Raw genomic sequence first — 20771 nt, 5'->3', positions numbered from 1 at the left:
CTGTACTGAGACCACCTCACATCTCCATGTGATAATATGATATGGGAAATAATAATAATAATAATAATAATGATAATATTATAAGTAGTAGTAGTAACATTAGAACTAGTTGTAGTGTCATTGTTGTTGTTATTGTTATGTCCTATTATTTGTCACAGTAGTCACAGTATTGAATTTGCTGAACCAAATCCTAGAATTTAGAATATGTCTTGTCATGTTCACAGGCAGCAGTGGAAGAAATAAAAGCCAAAAGTGTGACGCTGGGGGAGGTTCGACAGAGGGGTTATGAACTCATGAAGCTGATATCAGGTTAGCTCAAATCAAAAGCCCTCTCTTCATGTGCTCCAGCATCGTGTTTCCGCTGTTCAAAGCAACTCGAGCAATAAAGCTGTGAAATGGCATTGTGTCCTCTCTGTGCGCCCCCAGAGGAGGAGTACCAGCTCGTCCAAGAGAAGGCCGACAGCCTGGGGATCAGGTACTCTGTGGTCAGCCTGAGCAGCACCGACGTCCTGCAGAGGCTGGAGCAGGCCCTGGAGGCCTCCAACCGCTGCACGTCCTCCCAGGAGGACCTCCACCTGTGGCTGGGGAGGATAGAGAGGGAGCTGGTGGGCTCGGGAAGCCAGACGCCACCAGGGGACGCTGTCCTGTGCCGGACGGAGAGGCTGAGGGTGTGATGCCTTGCTGTATACCGAACTGATCTGATTGATATTCATATTGATATATTCATATAAATTTCTGATTCCTGTTGGTGCAAGGGTGTGTCATGGGCAATAATGGAACAGCTTTGAAACTCAAACATGTCTTTGTTCCAGCTGGAGCAGGCGGCTGAGAAGGAACTGGCCTGGTTTGAAGTCACAGGTCAGAGGTTAGAAGAGCTAAAGGCCATCAGCTTAGACCCAGACCTCATTTCCACACAGCTGTATGACCAAAAGGTGAGGACACACACACACACATATACACACACACAAGCTGCTCTTATTCATCTTTTTTCAGTATCTTTAAACTGAACACATTAAAGTTTTTTTTTTCCCAATAAAGCTGTTTAGAGTAAAAAACAGAAAAATAAACTAACAAATATTCCAAAAAGTATTCCAAAAAAGAAATGGTTGGTACATTGAATAAAACGATATTCTGAGCTTTTGTCATTTAAGATACTGTATGCAAATTATTTTAAAGGTGAACTGCAACAACAAAATGAACAGCACATATTAAGTACATATTTATAAATTTACCCTAAAGAAAGTGTGTCATTGAATATAACAAGCCCACACTAAGTAAATGACCCTAGTAACACAATTTATACATGCTTGGTACATTCACCCAAACACATAAGGGAATGTGTATGTATATAAGCATATGCATTAGCTGGTCACATGCCTTTTTTATAGATACTTGCAGTAGAGATTCTGCAGCACCGATTCAACATTGAGAAGATGCTGAAGATCTCAGAAATCCTGCAGAGCTACAGTGAAGAAGGGGACACAGGTGATCTACAGGTAGGATCAATACACATGCAGAGCAGAGGGGACAGGACAGGAGAGTACTGTGTCTGCTAAACCACTGAGCGTTTTCACACAGCAAACAAAGAATTGCATTTCCATCATAAACTTTCATTTAACAACTCAAATCCACAATGCTTTTAGAGTATTTTGGTTAATGTGTCTTCTTACATGTCATCAAACTTTAAAATTTAATTTAGTCTAAATCTATAATTTAATGTAATTAAATCTATCTTAATTTTAGGGGTTATAAATAAGCATATAGAAGAGTATATGTTGGATGTAGTAGACACACATTTATTATTTGTGTTATTAAACACAAATGCTTATTATAATAATGCTCATTATGTATAACTAAAGATTTTCCCAGGGTTTTATGTTTTCACAGAATCCCCCTGGGACCCTTTAAAGCGGCTAACAATGCTGCATTCTCCTGTGTATAAAAGTCCTGTGCATAAGCCCGTCCCCCTCAGCGCATAGGTTGTGATTATGTTAATGCCTCTGTTCTCTGTTGCTCCCCAGGTTCACCTGGAGTCCCTGCAGGAACAATGCCAGGCTGTGTCAGACAGGAACTCCCATGTTGTGCTTCAGCTGGAACATGCTCAGTCGCTTCTGTCCCAGTTCTCCGAGAGCCACGCCGAGGTGTCCCCATGGTTACAAGAGACCCAGACTCTGATTGGCCAGCTCTCTCTTAATACCGTCAGTTACGAGGCATTCAAAGAGCAACAGGACCTCTTACAGGTTGGGGGACATCTGCTTGTCCAGATGTGAACACTGTCCTTTTATTTTAGTTTATTTTATTATTATTTAGTTTTTATTTGAGTTTTTACATGAATCTACTAAAGTACAAACATTGAGCAGCAACATGCATTAATTCAGCTCCTTGATTCCCACAGCCCAGAGGTTTTATTGGCCTGAATTTATCTCAAGCTTTTTGGATGAGAGTAAAATGGCTGGTCTTTCCCAGTCAGGAGGTTGATTCCTTATGGCAGTGTTTCCCAGTCCTGGCTCGGGGGACCTGTTGTGGATGCTGATTTGAATTCCAGCTGGGATCTCAGTTTATTAGATTTGCTTGGGCAGAGAGTATTTATCTCTGTTTGACTTCACTTAAATATCTGCTGTCAGTTCTATTTTAAAGATATGGGTTGTTGGAGATGTGTTTGCGCTAACAGAAATATACATATGAGATGCTGTATTTCTATAACCTCTTCCTATTCTTTTGAGTCCCTTAAACAAATTAGTAATACAAAAAGTATTCACCTTATTTTATTAAGCATAATTACCTGTTCAGTTGGGCCTAGATCATGAAGTTCTTCATGACCATTGGAATGAAATTATTACACTTAATTGGGACAGCTGTACAAAGTGAATATACAAATTTTGTACAAGAGGCAGATATATGTTGACAAAACAAGTTTTTTTCATATTATTAAAACTAAAGCCGTAAGAGCATATTACATTCACCAAGAATTCATATAAAACTATGCTTAGGGATAAAAACAAATATATGTGCATATTCAAATAAACAACAGTTTCCCGCTAAGAATTCAATGTGAGACACAGTAGGTCTCCAGGACCAGGACTGGTAAACAATAAATTGCATTGTACTGTAGAATGAAAAACACCATCTTTAGAGGCCTCCTGGAGCGGAATTGAAAGGAATTCCTGGGCAGGGCTTATTTTGGCTGTAATGTTCATTGTAGTCCTGTAGTCGGCTGTTTCAAATATGTGCATGGAACGTGCTTGATAGTTACAACTTAACATTTTCCCTGTGCTTGGTTATGGCCATGCTTGTTAAATTGGTTCAGGGAACAATTTCATGGTCATAGAAAAGCCTGCCCATTTCTGTTGGAAACTGAGAAGCAACAGGGATGATATTATCTGTAAACTGAATGCACAGTGTGGGCTGGTGTTCTTCTCCTCTGTACTCAGGGTCTGCGGGAGTCTGTTGCAGAACACAAGCCCCTGATCGCACGCCTTGGCCTGGTGAGCAGGCGCCTGTCAGAGCTAAACCCCACCCAGGGGGAGGAGTTCTGCCGGAGGGCCGCCGAGGCCGAGGAGCAGCACAGCAACATTAGGGAGCGGGTTAGAGAGGCAGCCAGCCTATTGGAAGAGGCCCTTCCACGCTACACACAGGTAGTGTGCCCAGACAAAAACACACGCACACACACACGCACACAAATGTGCGGGTGACTGTACCCAGTCCAGTGCTGTACCCGGCCTTTGACAGTTGTCCTTCCCCCTGTAGCTGAGTGAGCGGATGACCCTTCTGGGTGAGAGCCTGGACCGCCTGTGCAGTCGGCTGCAGTCCCCCGTCGTGCTGCAGGGTCAGACCTCCCGCATCCAGGAGCAGCTGCAGGACAGCCGGCACACGCTGGCTGAGCTGGCCAAGCTGGAGCTGGGGCTGGGCGGAGTGCGGGCGCAGGCGGGCGAGCTCCTCGACAGCGCCCTGGCGGCGGGCAACAGCTTCATCGGTGCAGGTGAGGGCACTCGCGCCCATTTGTAGTCACTGTTGATGCTGAGCTTGTTGAGCCCACTCCAGAGGAAACAAAGACAGTCAATCATGGTGTCAGATGACTGTTTAGCAATGTAACATTACATTATTTTCTTGTTAGGAAAATAAACAGTCAGATGACTATTAAACAGCTTAACATTATATTGTTTTTAGGAGATGCTCTTTAAGAGTAGCTTACATAGTTAAAATATCACCCATTTATACAGCTGAATATTAACACAGTTTGGGTTACCTTGCTTGTGGGTATGACACCACCTGGGAGCAACCTTGGTTGTAATCCCTGCTCCTTCCAAGCATACCACTCTATTCCCCTTGTGCAAATGTATGTGAGGGCAGTGTGCTGGGATGCATTATCCAGAAGCGTTGCACTGGCTAATGTCATCTGCTCCCTACAGCTGTCCAGGAACGGGTGTCCAGTCTGGGACAGAGATGGGAAGAGGCTCAGGCCCAAGCTCAGGAGAGGGAGAAGTGGTTGCTCAACCTCCTGGACCTGGCTGCCAAGTTTTGGAGCGACGTGAATGACCTTACCGCCGTGCTGAACGACACCCAGCAGTCCGTCCTGGACCTGAACGGGAACGGGACCGACGCCGAGACCATCCGCCAGAGCATGGAGACCATGCAGGTACCATCCAGCCACCAGCACCTTCAGGCCGTCATTACAAAGCTGTCGCTACCTGTGGCCTCACTTCCTGTTTCATCAGACCCTCAGGGAGGACATAGACAGCTTGCAAGGGGATCTGGACACATTGGGCATTCTGGGATTGGACTTGATGTCAGCATGTGGGGACACTGACAAACCAGATGTCACAAAGAGCTTGGATGAGGTAAGCATGCAGATGAAGTTAAAACAGACCTCACAATTTCCACAAAACCGATGACACGATGCAGTTTGACCTAAGCACTTTCTCTGTTTCTGAAGCTTTACTGTACGTGGAATAACCTGAGCAAACTGTGGACAGAGTGTTACAGCAAGCTGGAGGCGTCTCTGCAGATGGCCCTACGTTACCAGGATAGCATGCAGGTACGGGGTGCTTGAGGGAATCCATACACACAAAGCTTTGGGTCTGATGCTGAAGGAATGCTTAGGAAACATTCTTTCACTTCACTGCATCAGCAGGAACAAGCTGTGGTTTGACAGTACCATATTTAGCTTGCCAGCAACCAACAACTTGTTTTATCACAGTAGAAATTAATTCATATATATAGCAGAGCATTTTATTAGCAATTGGTGTAAGCCCACAGACAGCCCACACTCCTGATTAATTTGATTTTTGGATAAACTCATGAATACATAAACAAATAAATCAATGTGTGTCATGAAGGAATGTTGGAGTGAACATATTAATTCTGAATAAAAGAACTATGAGATTAAAAAGTAAAATGTTTATGTAGGGTGGATGGCTTGATGGACAGATGAAATACTTTTTTCCGTCTCTGTAGGGGTTGTTTGAATGGCTGAAGTCTGTTGAGCTGAGATCCACTGAGGAGTTTTTGGTGGGAGCCGACTTGGATGCTGTGAAACAACAGCTGTGTGATCTGAAGGTGACGCCAGAGACAGAAGTCAACTATTTGCCTGTTAGCTCCATAAGTTAGCGCTTACCGGTTCAAAATCAGGAAATGACATCAGGACTGTGCCGTCCCTGTCAGGAGTTCAAGCGGGAGCTGTACCAGAAGAAGATCGAGATGGAGAGTCTCAACCACCGTTTTGTCTGCCGGCTCGCCCCGGGCTCAGAGAGACCGGGCTCCGTCTCGCCCTTGTGTGACTTCCGCCAGCGCTGGGATGGCCTTGAGAGGGAGACAGTGAGCAGACAGGTAAGGCACTGTGGCCTCACTTTTGGCAACGTTCCTCATGAAAGTGGTAGACCAGCACTGCTCACCTCCAGTCCCAGAGGGGTATGACTCAGCACCAGCTCACAGTAAGACACTAACAGTCACAAAGCTGGGGAGTGTAGATACACTGCCTCAATTTTTCTGCATAAATGAAAACAACAATTTTCAGAGAGCTGGCATGGAATACTGTAGTTAATCAGTGACACTGATAATAGTCATTCAGTAACCAAAAGTTTGGTGTCAGATATTTGTGTACATTTTGCACATTCTTACACTTTCATAGCATTGGAAAAGAGGAAAAACTACTGCATAGGCCTTGTCTTTATTACAGAGCAGTAGTTGGATGGGTCTTGTATGTAAATGAAGAGTTGTAATCGCAGTTGCAGTAATGACTGGGATGTGTAACAGTGCGGGTGATGATGTGATTGCAGCACCAGCTAGAGTGTGCGCTGCTAGGCCTGGGTCAGTTCCAGAATACCCTGGATGAGCTGCACACCTGGCTGTCCCACACTGCCGACCTGCTGCGGGGCCGCCGGCCAATCAGCATCGACCTGCAGACCTGCGAGATCGAGCTGGCCAAACACAAGGTACGATGCAAGGGGTCACTGCAAGGAGAGGGATGCACAGACGGCCAGGGCATGGCTTGTTAACTTGACTCCCCATAATGATCTTTGTTATTCTTGTTCATGTCTGACCACCGTAGTCCCCAGGTGCATTGTGCATGAGTGGTAGCCACCGGCATCCACGGCCCCTCATTTGGAAGTTCCTCTGATCTGACAGTGATGGTGGGGTTGTGCGCCTTTCCCCCACAGGTCCTGCGGAATGATGTGATGTCCCACGTGCGAACGGTGGAGTCCCTGAACCAGGCCGGGCAGGAGCTGCTGGAAGCCGGGACTGGGGACAGCCCCCACGGCCTACAGGCCCAGCTGGAGCAGCTGAACGAGCGCTGGGAGTTTGTGCGCTGCGAGACGGAGAGGAGGCAGCTGGAGCTGGAGAACAACCTGGGCCAGGTGAGCTGAGACACCTGGACACGGAGTCCGGGGAGAGGGAAACACAGGCTGGACACGGGCTCAGTCAGGCAGCCGGCTTTTACAGGCCTGAAAAGGCCAGGCCATACACATGCCAAAATGACATGGGCCCACACTATATGAACTCTGTGAACTATGTGTAATAATATTTTTAAAAATATTTTTGAGAGTGGAGTCAGGGATTAAACAGGTTTTCAAATAATGGTAAAATGGTAAATTGTTTTAAATCACAATTTGGCAATGTCTGATGTCTCTTATCCCTGTGAAATCATGCACCAAATTAAATGTAATGAACAATGAATAAAATTTACTGCTACTATACTGTGAATGAATATTCATAGTCCTTACCAGATATCTTTTAACTTGTCAGTATACAGTATATGTGACTATTTGTATATTATATGGTGGTAATATCATTAATCACATAGCCACAATCTTGTAAAACTAAGCATAAGATAGTCCTCTGCTGCCCTCTACTGTTTCAATGAAGAAAGTAAAATATTTGTGAGTTAGCGCAATAAAAAACGTTGAGTTATTGATACCAAATGTACTAAAATCTAACAGCATGATTTGATTGATCAAGTTTATTGATTGATTGATTGACTAATAACCCCAGGTCCAGGATTTGATGATGGAGATTCAGGATCTGCTCCAGTGGCTGGAGAACACTGATCTGAGGCTGTCCTCCTCCCAGCCAGTGTGGGGGCTGCCAGAGAAGACCAGCGAGAGGCTGAGCGCCCACATGGTAACATCACCATTTACATTACATTTACATCTATTCATTTGGCAGGCGTTTTTATCCAAAGCGACTTACAAGTATGGCAGAGTACAACACAAGTAAAAAGCCATATAAGAAGTCAACCACAATGCTCCCTGCCTCTCTTCCCCAGCGCATCTTACTCAAATTTATTTATTTAATAATTTATTTATTAAATAATAATAAATATAATTTATTCAGCCTTTTACAATGGTACATCAGAAATGTGCTCATCCGGGACAACTGTCAATGCTTACAATTTCATGAGAAAACAAGGCCCAAAATGTGTCATCAATGTCTCACTGATTTAAACACATTGTTGATCATGCTTTAAGCCATCAGGCTGCTTGGGACGTATGGATATGTTGAAACAGGGCAGACTGAAAATGAACGCGACTAAGCAAAGTGATGTTGAGAGCAGTGACTCTGCACAGAATTCTGTGAAGCGTAACACCTTAAAACACATCCGTAGTGTTTTGGCACTGACAGAAGAATGTTTTGAATGTTCCACACAAGTTGGTGATTGACCTCACGTGGTAACACCACCCGTTATGGAGCCAATGGAGTGTTGCTCGCTCATCCATACTCACAATCCCATTCATACAGTGGATTTTTACTGCACAAGTCTTGCTCGAGTGTATGACAGCAGGGTTTCACCCAAGATTCAGACACATGACGGGGTCCAGAGTCCAGCACCTAGTCACATGCGAGCCCATGCCGAGCATCTCCTGACCTCTGAGAGAGCACCCTGTCCTTTCCCTGGCCGCAGGAGCTGTGCAAAGAGATGGAGTCCAAGCTGGACATCTACACCAGTGTGAGGAGCGCCATCTGCAGGCTGCTGGAGAACGGCGACGTGGCCAGGGGCTCCAGCACGGAGCACAGCCTGTGCATTCTGGAGCAGAAGTGGGAGGCCGTCAACAGCAAAGTCCAGGACAGGAAGGTTAGGGAGAGGCTTTATATGTTCTATAGTGAAAGGCTCCTTATGTCTGAATTGATTACAGCTCAAAACTGTCTCTTTTTGTGCTGCTGTGAAAACTGCACCTAGGTGTTTTATCTAAAAAATCGTCTTTAGTTCAGTTAACATTAACATCTTCTTTTAATGCTTTAAAGGCAATATGTTTATTTGGGTATAACAATCATGCAACGAGGAAATTGGTTTTATAATGTAATAATAATACATTACTTGTACATCCAACGAAATACTTACCCTGGATTTTAGGTATCTGTGTTTAATTTAATTTGTTTTTTAGTTGATGTGATATTTGTTTGAATGTATACAAAAGGTGAGATCTAAACAGATGTGTTTTTAGTCAGTGTCAAAACAAGGACTTGACCCCCAGCGTGTCCGCTTGCAGGCGAAGCTGACGGAGGGCTTGAGCCTGGCGAAGGAGTTCCACAGCTCTGTCCAGGACCTGCTGACCAAAATGTCTCAATGCGAGGGAGCCATTGGAGGCCTGCCTGCGCCCAGCTTCATCCTGGACACAGTCTGCGCCCAGCTGCAGGAGCACAGGGTGTGTGCTACACACACACATACCCGCACACACACACGCGCACACACACACACACACACACACACACAGGCATAAGCACAATCACACAAAGATAAATGCAGTCTTTTTCAATATCAGTACACATTTTTTATCCAGTCAGACCCTCCAGCTGTATGTCTGATAACTGTACACTCTGTTTCACTGCTTGGTCTGTATCTAGTCTGTTGTAATCCCACTAAGTTTATTTGTTCCTGTTATGTGCATTTTCTGATTAAAAGCATAATATCATAACTGTCTCAAGCTCATGTAGTTACAGGGGGTTAGCAGAATGTACAATTACTGTCTGCAATCAAAGCACCTGACCTCTGTTTTGGTAGCAGCTGTGATATGTGCTTCTTCGTTCTGCTGTGCGTTTGCCGTTCAGAGGCTGGTGAGTGAAGTGCACTCCTACAGTGAGAAGAAGACCACGGTGGAGAGCACAGCCTCAAGCCTCAAAGAGTTCAGCAGGCGAGAGGACTGCGACGTGGTCCAGAACCTCGTCGTGACCGTGCAGGACCGTTACGGCAAGCTCCACCAGCGCGCCACAGAGCGGGGGAAAGCCCTGGAGGACGTCAAGAAGCAAGCGAAGCAGGTGCCCTTTCCCACAATGTTTGACAGCCCTCACGTGGTAGAGCAGGACACAAGGGCTTTGCCCTCACTTAAACCTTGTGTAATGGATGAACGGCTGCGCTGAATGCTAAACCAGAGGTGTGCTCTCTTTGGTCGCCTCAGTTCAGTGAGTCCTGGCACATGTTAGTAGACTGGATGACGGAGGTGGAGCGAACGCTTGACACACACAAAGAGATCGCCGTGTCCCACGAGGAGATCAAGCAGCAGCTAGCAGAACAGAAGGTATGGCTACTGTAAAAGGCCTCGTTCTAGTGTAGTATTAATTCTTGATGTAATAAGGCCCATATATCATAAACCGATCATTCAGTCTTCATTCCTGCCCCAACACATCATCATCATCATCATCATCACCATTCAAATGCTGAAATTGCTGAAAAATGGTTGCTTTGTGGTCACTTGTCCAGGACTTCCAGAAATTGCTGCGGTCCAAGAGACCCATGTATGAGAGTACCCTGAAGACTGGGCGAACTCTGCATGAAAGATCCCAAAACCTTGAGGACAGGAAGCAGCTGGAGAACCTGGTGTCCGAGCTTCGAGACTCATGGGATACCATCAGCGGGAAGTCCTTGGAGAGGTAGGGCAGGCTAGAGTGTGGTGATCAAATGATCACCACATTAATAAATTAGTACAAAAAATAACCTTGTTCAGCATTCCCACAAAAGCTGGCCTATATTTTACACTTTCACAATTTTGGATATGTCTAAATTAGTTCAGATCTAGATGAACAGGTGGCCGAAGGATTTGGATGTGAGGAAAACCTGCAGGTGCTGTCTGCTGTTCTGAAAGGCTGGACCTTCATGAATGAACTATAACTTTCACCTTTCACCTGTGGTTTGGTCAATAACTTCCTGTTTTTTTTTAGACAACACAAACTGGAGGAGGCACTGTTGTATTCAGGCAAATTCACAGATGCCCTTCAGGCTCTCATGGACTGGCTATATAGGGCTGAACCACAGCTGGCTGAAGATATGCCGGTTGGAGGAGAAAAGGACCTGGTCACTAATCTGATGGACAAACACAAGGTGAAAATTAACAATGATGAACATTTTAGTTGTCCTGAACCCGTTGTCCATGTTGCATGATCAAGAAGTAGGCAGATTGAACTAATGACCATCCATTCGCTTTCAGTTTTTACCAGAACTTGTTCATGTGGAAGCATCAACTTAAAGTTAAAACCAATCTCCAGTCTTTATCATCAAAATTATGATGCAACCAAATCTCATTTCTGTAACTAATCTGTATTTTGTAATTATTCCATTAACCGTAGTCAAAGGGAGTGTAATACAAGTCATAGAACTCATGTAAGTCATAATTGTTATATTAATCATGAAACGATCAAAAATAAGTTCAAGACAATAATCAGTTTAATGGTACAATCTGCCTCAACAATTTCTTGCATACCAGTCATCACTGATGCTTGCAGGATACCTGCAGCAAATACAAGGCTAATGACAGAGCCAACTTGTCTTGATGATAGAGGGACACACATACTGTGTTATCTGTGTCTTTGTAATTCACGAACAGGTAGCATTCTTTAGGTATTATAAATGACCTTTGTTGAACTTTTTTCATTAGATTTTCTTCTTGATCTTCTTGATATTTCATTTCCAAACACTGTCAGTTTCCCCAGGCAAAATGCTGTACTTGACATATCCAGTGATATCTGATGTGTCCTTTCCTGGGGAGAATGTTATTGGCAGATGAAAACCTGGCAAGACAACCTGGCCTGGGCCGCAGTCCAGGTTTAGGCCAAACTGAGGCTCTACACCATTAAGAGCAGTGATTTCTTGATGTGATTGTGCAACAGGTAGACGGGTGTGAGGGGGCAGAGGCTGAAGGTCTGTTTTTTCCGGCTGCAGGTGTTTCAGAGGGAGCTGGGGAAGAGAGCCGGGTGCATTAAGACCCTGAGGAGGTCAGTGCGGGACGTGACCAGAGGCAGCACTGTTGACGCTCATTGGCTACTGGAGCAGATGGAGGAGCTGGAGGGCCGCTGGGACGCTGTGTGCAAGCTGTCCGTCTCCAAGCAAGACCGGCTGGAAGAGGCCCTCCGACAGGTGACCCTCCCATCCGTGCCAAGTGCAGTAGGTGATGTGTGCGGAATTCTGAGAACCAAATCACATTTTCTCCTGTCTTGCAGGCTGAGGAGTTTGACCGTGCAGTCCACTCCTTCCTGGAGCGCCTCTCAGATGTGGAGAGGTCTCTGAAGTATGGGACTGTCCCTGAGGAAGAGGAGGCCCTGATGAAGCTCCACAAGCAGCATCAGGTGTGTTAGCATATCAGTGCAACAGTGTCCCCAGGGTGCAGGAAGTGGAGTACCTCAGGCTCTCCATAATCAAAATCTCTGCCCTCATACTCTTCGTTATCATCATAATCATCATCATCACAATCTTCGTCAACATTATCATCGTCATCATCATATTTGTTATCATCACAATCTTTGACTGCATCATCGTCATCATCATCATCATCACCATCATTATCATCATCCTCATTATCATCATCTTAATTAGGATTTGCACTCCTTATTTTTCTCTCTTCTTTCTCTCCATTGTGGCATAGGAGTTGATGGAGTCCTTGCGCAGCCAGGAGCTGGAGCTGGAGAACATCCGGTCACTTGGGGAGGGGATCTTGGCATCCTGTCACCCTGACTCCCTTGTCACCATCAAGTCCTGGATCAGCGTCACCAAGACCCGCTTTGAGGAGGTGAGCTCCATCCTGCTCCCTGGGAGAATCTCCCCAAATCTCAGCTGGGTGCTGGCCCTCAGAGCCACTTGCCACTTGATACACAGAGCATATCCATCACCGCCAGCCACCTGTTTGGACTCCCCAGTCACACGTGCTCCTCCTGTGGGTGCAGGTGCAGACATGGGCCCAGCAGCAGGGGGAGAGGGTGCAGGCCAGCCTGTCAGCGCTGGAGGCAGAGCGGGAGGAGGTGCAGAGGCTGCTGGACTGGATCTCCTCTGCAGAGGAGTCTCTGACACTGAGGGACCAGGAGCCCCTGCCTGAGAGTATTGCCCAAGCTGAGGAGGCCATTAGCCAGCACACGGTACTGAAGCTTGCCTACATGCTCACCATCCACAGTCAGAACCAGTCACAACTGTCTGTCTATCTATCTGTCTGTCTGTCTGTCTGTCTGTCTATCTATCTATCTATTTATTTATCCCTCTTTCAATTTTAGGTCTTTATGGATGAACTGAACCGGAAATTTCCAGAAGTTGAGAATGTCACAAAGTCATGCAAACAGAAGCTGATACCTAAGCGACAGATCTCCCCTTGCCGCAAAACACCAACAAGTGGGTGCAATGTGCAAACGTATGAAGTCAGATGTTGAAAAGCAAAAGAGTTCACTGTGAACCCAATGAAACATGATCTGGTGTTCGTTTGTTTCCAGAGCGGAGAAGCACACCAAAGCTCCAGCCCCCTCCGTCCCTTCCCTTGGAGAACTTGGACCCCCAAAGCCCTCAGCTGTGTCAGCTGATCAGCCGCTGGCAGCAGCTGTGGCTCCAGGCTCTGGCTAGACAAGGCCGACTTCAAGAGCACCAACAGAAACTGCGAGAGGTAACTAGAGCGCCCCCCCATGGGTTACTCTGTGTCATAGCAGCGAAGAAAAGACAGCCCCCTTTCCTGGAAACAATTCTCTTAAAAGCAACGTCTTAAATTGTCATAACATCATCAGCATCATGTTCTTGATTTTCTCAAGGCTTGAAATTGAACATCAAATCATTTGTCACACAATGTCGTGCTCCCAACCACTTCATTGACCTTTGGCTAATGAGGTTAAGTGCTTAAGCAATAGTCAAACTCATTCAAGTGTGCAGCAAATTGATGGCAAAAATTCCTGTGTCCAAAATTTGCAGGTAAAGTAGTAATGGGTGGATTTTGTATAAATACTAACATACATAATTACTATATGGGAAATTAAGAAAAAGATGACATGGTATTATTTCATCTGTCTTGTCTTCATTTTTTGTTATCTGTATAGATTGAGGAGTTTTCCAACTTTGACTTCAATGTGTGGCGCAAGAGATACATGCAGTGGATCAGTCACCTGAAGTCCCGCATCCTGGATGTTTTCCGCAGTATCGACCGAGACCACGACGGCCGCATCAGTCAAAAGGAGTTTATTGACAATGTCCTGTCTTCAAGTGAGCCACCCCTCTCCCATCCCACCCGTATCCAGTCAAATGCAAAACAGTATTTACTTATTTATTTATTTGTATTACTTTTATTATTATGTATTTATCTGGCAAGACCAAGATCATGTGATGACATTATTGTACCAGGCATCTTGAGAAAAGAAGAATATAAAAAAAATCATCTGTCCATTTCATTTTATCATTTCATTTTATCAGATTTCTTGGTTTTGATAGATGATTTTTTTATATGATGTGTAATACTGAAGTCCAAATATGCACACAAATATTCACAAATGTTTCTTCTTTCTTTCTTTCTTCAGAATTCCCCACCAATTCCTTGGAAATGACAGCAGTGGCGAATATCTTCGACATTAATGGGGATGGTTTCATTGACTACTACGAGTTCGTCAGCGCTCTACACCCTAGCAGGGACCCGTACAGAAGAGCTTTAGATGCTGAGCAAATCAATGAAGAGGTAAAGCATCCCTCAGCATTTTTTGTTCATGAAAATGGAATCCACATTTTGGTGTGTAATAGAAGTTCTTGCCTTGGTTCAAATGGGGTAAAAAAGCATTAAGTGGACATTGAATACAGTTACACAAAAGGAAAAATAAGTGTGGCATGGTAGTTGAAAGAGGAGGTTGAATTGCCTTACCATCCAGCTGTGCAAACAGGAAAAATGGGGCTATGTAGCTTATTGTCTTCCCTAAGCAGTCATAACTAACAGTCCTTATGTTTTTGATCAGGTGAGTCGACAGGTTTCCCAGTGCAGCTGCCCTCAGAGGTTCCAGGTGGAGCAGATCAGCGCCAATCGTTACAAGGCAAGTTGGTTCCCTCTGACAGCTGCCATGGTACCTGTATTTACTTCAGCTCAAGGCAGCAGTGCACAATAGTGGTTAGAGTAATGAGGCTGCAGGGCTGAATACCAGGTAGTGCACTGCCGTTTAGCCCTCGACCAAGGCACAGTATGTTACCTGTATCAGTAGAAATAGTAATATGAAAAAGGTCAGCAACTGTATCTTAGCCACACTGAATAAAGGCTTGAGCCTGCCTGAATCTCTGAGCCTACCTGAATCATTGATAGAAGTCATTATTGGTGCAATTAGTTGATAGAATCCAGTATTTTGTCTTTTGACAATGTGGCGTTTTGCCCTCTGCATTCAGTTTGGAGACTCCCAGCAGCTGCGGATGGTTAGAATTCTACGTAGCACTCTCATGGTCCGGGTAGGAGGCGGCTGGACAGCGTTGGATGAGTTCCTGGTCAAGAATGACCCCTGCAGAGGTCTGAGAACCTGACTATTCATTCATTTTAATTAAAAAAGGGAAGGATGCTGAACAACAATTCCAACATCCCCAACTACCTCATAAAAGCATATTATTGTAAAAACATTACTGCTTATGGACATCATGTCAAATAGATGAATCATGAAGACATTTTCAATTCCACAGCCATTCTTGTGTAACCTTGGGTGGGGCCTTGTTGTGTCTTCAGTGAGGAAATTGCTCCTTGTGAAAAAATTTTTTTCAGACTCCCAGAACATTCTGTACCCTTAAAAGCCCAACCTCAGAATAGATGTGGCAGACCTTTGAAATGGACTTGTTTTGCCACAAGGTATTTGCTGTTTCAGCAGGATAACCCTAATCAATTCCAGTGGAATCAAAAACAAACCTGGGCATACGTATGAGCTACATGTAAGGTGTAAATTAATTTTCAACTAACCATGGAAAAGACACTGAGCAGATAATAATAAATAACAATGTGACAACATGTGGTAGATGTGTTGTTTCATTTTTCCCCTATGCAGTGAAAGGCAGGACCAACGTGAAGATGAAGGAGAAGTATTTAACCCCAGATTCATTCGTCACCTCTGCACGCAGAGGGACGCCTCCGTCCAAAGGCCTGACAGTCAGCCGGTCCAATTCCAGCCTCAGTCTCTACAGCAGTGCTTCAGCACCGAGCAGCCCCTTAACTCGTAAGGTAAACTGTTCAACATCTAATCAGCAAATAATCCTGACCTTTGTCATTATGCGGTAAAAAGGGATATGACTGATCCAGGGTCATGGCTTGGATCAGGGTCTTTTCATAGCATGAACCAGCCACAGTTAGTCACAAATCTGTCATGTATACTTAATGTTAAGAACCACGATTTAGGGTATGGAAAATTTTGACACATCAAGGAAAAAGGTGTTACAGTAAATTACATGGAAAAAATGGTTGTTGCCTTCTTGTTGTGGGGATGAAGCTGATGACCTGTGCAAGCAGAGGAATGATCACTTGTGATGACAGAAGTAGCTCTAGGGTCCATCTACGGTCCGCTTCATATGCGGTAGACATGTACTGAGGCTGTACGCATTATGTCTTGCCATTATGTTCCCCTCACAGTCTGTTCTGAGGAGGAGTCTGTCCGGTGACCGCTGTGTAAGGCCCAGAAGTTCCATTGCAGCGCTGGGGACAGAGCTGCAGTTTTCCTCTCTGGGAGACAATGGCTCCCCATCACCACCAGGTCTGGTACTCTATATATCACTCCCAGCTTATCCAATGGTGGATAGATTCATAAATAACACAGTTCAAAATACAAAAATGTAATTTATTATAAATACTTCAATAACATTACATAACTTTAAATACAATGTAGCCTGAAAACCCTGCTGCAACACAGTTCATGTCACAGGGATTACAACACAGGGTTTGTAACCAGGAGGTTGTTGGTTTAACTCCAACACGGTTGTTGCACTCTTTAGTGTGGTGCTTACTCTCCATTACCAGTGGTACAAAATGATGACGTTTGTAATGTTAGCTACATTAGCTTTAATGTTAATTCCCAGTATAGGGGTGAATAATAATAGTAACAACAGTTGATGCAAGTTTTAAGATCAGTTATGTCAAAAGTAAATTCTGGATGTGGAAATGATTCCCTCTGATAACATATTAACATTGGAATGACATGCATACACGTATAGATACTGCTGTAAAGACCTCTGTTGTTCTCTGTTTATGTATAATCTCGAATCAAAGCCTCTGGCAGTATTGCAGTGGTGTGTAGGTATGCATGTTTTCCTATAAGTAGCTGAACTTTCGCCCCTTGTTTCCCCCCCCTCTGGAGACTTGTGTGCTTTTCCCTGTTTTCTTACAATCACGCCATTTCAATGCTCATAATGAATCAACAGATTACAGCTGTTGGTTAAACAAAGGTGTACATTCAGAGCCAGAGTTTCACTTTTACTGTATGGCTTACTTTCGGTCATTGTATTATAAGCTCGTTGGCTGACACGTGAAAATCTGTAATACAGTGCTCTCTGCTTATAAGACTCTCTTCCTATAAGCAGTTAGCTCTTAAAATGGAATGGATAAATTAGACATTTATATTTTAAATAATGTTTCTTGTTTATTTTTATTTATTTAAGCAGTCTATTTAGTGTGAACAGTGCACATTAATCAACATTTCATTTTATATGTCAATATAAATGTGCCAGAGTTAGCCAGACGGCCAGTTTGACCAAGTCAGTAATATCCATTACCATCATTATTGAGTTTACAAAATTTACATACATATTTTGCAATTGCAGGTGCCTTGCCAGTTTGCACTCCTTTCTGTCTTGTTCATTTTTCACGTGTTAAGGCTTGAGAAGGTTCCATTTCTTGCTGGTTGAAAGTGACGTCTTTGTGTTAACTGCCATGTCAATTGGCATCCAAGTGCTTAGCTAAGCTGCACAACTTTTTTCTTTCATAGTTCTACAGTAATTAAGGAAAAATGCAAAATAACTTTAAAATTGAAATGTGTAATTCTTAAGTATTGTGTCACATATTGTGAGTGTAAGAAATTCTTCTTAGTGGACAACTTCATTCTTAGAGGTGGAGTATTTGCAAAATGTCTCTGGAATGATTCTGTTCCAGTGTATTTGACTATATGTGTGGAATGATTCTGTTTCAGTGTATTTGACTATATGTGGTTGATTCTTCCATCGGCAGTTCCTATAAATGCAGCGCACAGTGGCTAATGTGATGTTCCTCAATCATTTCTGGTCATACATGTACGGAGGCTCGCTGTGGCCAGTTTTGATTCACTTCACTGAAGTGTTGATCAGTGGTGAATCTGACGTGAAATTCTCTTTCTCAGAAGAAGAAGAGAGACCGCCCACATGACCCCTGCGCCCTGGACCAAGCCGAAGCAGCCATGCTGAGCTCCGTAAAGCCTTGAGGCCCTCAAGAAGAGCCGGGCCCATACAGAGTCCCCTGTACAGCCTGATGAAAGACATTCAGCACACAACTGGACTGATCCGAACCGTGACAAGGGCAGCCAATGGCGAGACAGCTCTTTGGTCTGGAGCCAGTAGACCTGCAGCTCAGACGAGGTGTAATTCAGAGGTCAGGCTTGAGACCTCTCTGTTACACATTGAACGTTTTATAGTTTTTGTTAAATGTCATTATTTCTCTGTATCAGTGTACAGCTGATATTCCCGAGACATGGGAACAAAACCTATTTGGGTATCTATAATAGAAATGAGCAGGTATATTGATATGTGTAGTGTGGATACCATTGGCATGCCGCAACTGCGTTTAGCACAGTGCAATGCAGTGCTTCATAGTTCTGCGTTAGCTCTGCAGCTTAGTGCTGAAGAATGTGAAGTCCACTGGCTTGCTCCTCTGTTTGCCCCTGTGCAACTTGAACTCCTGAGCAGATTTGATCTGCTCCAGCACAAGGATGGCAAGTGAAAACTTTAACACCAAGCTTTAAAGCACTGCATTGCCTTGCTGTGCCATCTGAAAGCACCTGAATTCTTCACTCTGATATGATAGATCAAACAGGATCATTTGAGAACATATCTACGTTATTTTCAAGTTCAGAAATTAATATCATATTGACTTTTGGTAGAGTTCTCCCTTAAGCTATTTAAAACAGTTCACAATGGGTGCTGCTAAAAGCACTCGTGGGTACTTATTGGCATGTTTTAAACTGGGCCACTGTATTTTGCCTGAGGGTATCCTCCTCTACAGATGATGTTGATGTTACTATGAGGAAAACCAGCTTATAAGTCAATAACAGAGTCCCAGGAAACTCTTGCTTTGATATAAGGACACTGGACAGTTTAAACAACTTGAATTTTCACGTACTGTAAGAAACTTTAGCCAGCTGCAATAACCACTATGCATCCTGCATTGCAACACATGTAAAATACAATGCTTTCTTATCTAGCACACAGCTCTGAATCTAACGTAGTGTAAATGTATGGGAATGTAACTAATGACTGTGTAAAGTCGATTGTAAAATATTTTTTTTTTGCAATAAAATAGTATACAGATATTGAAGTCAGTCTTTAATGTTTCTGGTTGAATGAGTATGCTTAATGTGAAAGTTCAAAGATTTTTTTTCCAGGGTAATCTCGTTAAAGTGATTCGTAAAACAGTTTTCTAAAACAGTAATGCTGTCCTTTCCACAGAGAGAAACAGTTTAAACATAAATTTTTGCACATTGTATGGCATGACAGTAGCTCTTAGGAGGACCACTGCAGCTTGTATCCACTGCAGTTAATGGTCACCGTTATAACACCTGCATCTGACACATTTTCCGCAGTATAACACTTGTAATGGTTGTGGAAGGCCCATTAAAAGGGAAGATAGCAGTGGTAATAATTTTGCTGACCTGGCCATGGCAACCATGAGGCACAGAACACAGCAATGAACTTTGAACAATCGTCAGGCCAAATGAGATTCTCGCAGACATTGGCAAGAAGATGGTGTAGCTGCACTCTGCTGTGGGGGACATTGACCCAGAAGGGGACAGGTACGCGCTCTTGTTTAATGCACACCGGCGCAGCACTGAGGCAGCGATAGAAAGAAATATCTTTACATTTGGCAAAGCCATTAGCTTGACCTGATTGGAAGCACAGTGGTGAAGGAAGGATCTCCGTGTTCTTGTATTGTTTTACATGCTATATGCACGCTTAGAGGTGGGGTGTGGGGTGATATTTTTAGCCTGGAATTATGTAAACATATAAAAACACAAAACATCTAATGCATTCTGCAGGATACGTTTGACTTCCTGTCTCTTGTTCACCTTTCACCGAAAAACTAATTTCAAGCAGTGGGAGCATTTCATGTATTTTTTGGGAGCATTTTTATGTAGATGTACACTGTGTATGTATAATGTATATTATATTTTTTTTCAAGAAACTTCAAATATGGATGGCACAGATGTGTGTAAATAAGACTGAACAATAAACTGCATTGATACTAAGGGGGATGATAAACAGGAGGAGTTTTGCGGAAGGGTTTAGACGCCTGCAGGGAAGCCGGTCACAATGGGGGTCATGTGATTTTGCCAATGCTGTGCTCTGATCATGTGGTTGTCCACACAGCCCACACAGGCTGCATTTCTCTGTGGATGAGTTTGAAGACACTAGTTGTCCAGTTTTTTTCTGGTTTCAATGTGAAATATTGATATTACTCCCTCTTTTAGTCTTCATATTGATTTCTCTCATATTGTGGTATTGTGGTATAATGGAAAGGAGCAGAGCTGGGAAACTATACATTGTCATTGTGATTCCTTGTTGTACCGTTGAGCAAGGTACTTAAACTCAGTGCAGGTGTATAAATGGATATACATGTAAAAATTGCAAGCTATGTTTCTGCTCAGTAAAAGGAACTGTGTCTCTAAGAAGTCTCCAGGAAACTAAGAATGTCCAAACATTTTTGTGTCCAGACAGACTCATTTTCTAGTGACATGGATTTGTACCATGAAAAGGCAAGCCAATATATAAGGGCTGTGAGCTATTTGTATGTACAAATCAAGCTTTAAATGACAGTGTGCGGAATCCAAAATCACTTTTTCTACACAACACTCTCACA

The 20771-nt window shown here is 43.8% G+C and overlaps 1 protein-coding gene across 1 annotated transcript in view; it reads left to right on the top strand.

The window, feature by feature from the left end:
- Positions 1–19121, top strand: part of macf1b (microtubule actin crosslinking factor 1b) — a 45773-nt gene extending 26652 nt beyond the window's left edge. Inside the window, exons 9-42 of the mRNA XM_036539571.1 lie at positions 225–309; positions 427–668; positions 813–932; positions 1389–1496; positions 2022–2240; positions 3432–3635; positions 3748–3979; positions 4410–4636; positions 4716–4838; positions 4934–5035; positions 5455–5556; positions 5662–5826; positions 6276–6431; positions 6657–6854; positions 7489–7617; positions 8399–8569; positions 8985–9140; positions 9544–9750; positions 9891–10010; positions 10193–10362; positions 10651–10810; positions 11648–11842; positions 11926–12051; positions 12348–12491; positions 12646–12834; positions 12967–13081; positions 13180–13346; positions 13771–13933; positions 14245–14399; positions 14671–14745; positions 15089–15206; positions 15730–15902; positions 16308–16428; positions 18043–19121. Coding sequence (XP_036395464.1) covers positions 225–309; positions 427–668; positions 813–932; positions 1389–1496; positions 2022–2240; positions 3432–3635; positions 3748–3979; positions 4410–4636; positions 4716–4838; positions 4934–5035; positions 5455–5556; positions 5662–5826; positions 6276–6431; positions 6657–6854; positions 7489–7617; positions 8399–8569; positions 8985–9140; positions 9544–9750; positions 9891–10010; positions 10193–10362; positions 10651–10810; positions 11648–11842; positions 11926–12051; positions 12348–12491; positions 12646–12834; positions 12967–13081; positions 13180–13346; positions 13771–13933; positions 14245–14399; positions 14671–14745; positions 15089–15206; positions 15730–15902; positions 16308–16428; positions 18043–18068 — 5163 coding nt within the window. The 3' untranslated portion in view covers positions 18069–19121. The remainder of the gene's footprint in view (positions 1–224; positions 310–426; positions 669–812; positions 933–1388; positions 1497–2021; positions 2241–3431; positions 3636–3747; positions 3980–4409; positions 4637–4715; positions 4839–4933; positions 5036–5454; positions 5557–5661; positions 5827–6275; positions 6432–6656; positions 6855–7488; positions 7618–8398; positions 8570–8984; positions 9141–9543; positions 9751–9890; positions 10011–10192; positions 10363–10650; positions 10811–11647; positions 11843–11925; positions 12052–12347; positions 12492–12645; positions 12835–12966; positions 13082–13179; positions 13347–13770; positions 13934–14244; positions 14400–14670; positions 14746–15088; positions 15207–15729; positions 15903–16307; positions 16429–18042) is intronic.
- The last annotated feature ends 1650 nt before the right edge of the window (positions 19122–20771 follow it).

Source organism: Megalops cyprinoides, chromosome 10, assembly GCF_013368585.1.
Source record: "Megalops cyprinoides isolate fMegCyp1 chromosome 10, fMegCyp1.pri, whole genome shotgun sequence".
Lineage (NCBI taxonomy): Eukaryota > Metazoa > Chordata > Actinopteri > Elopiformes > Megalopidae > Megalops > Megalops cyprinoides.
The sequence above is the reverse complement of the archived record's forward strand: the minus strand, read 5'-3'. Positions and strand labels throughout refer to the sequence as shown.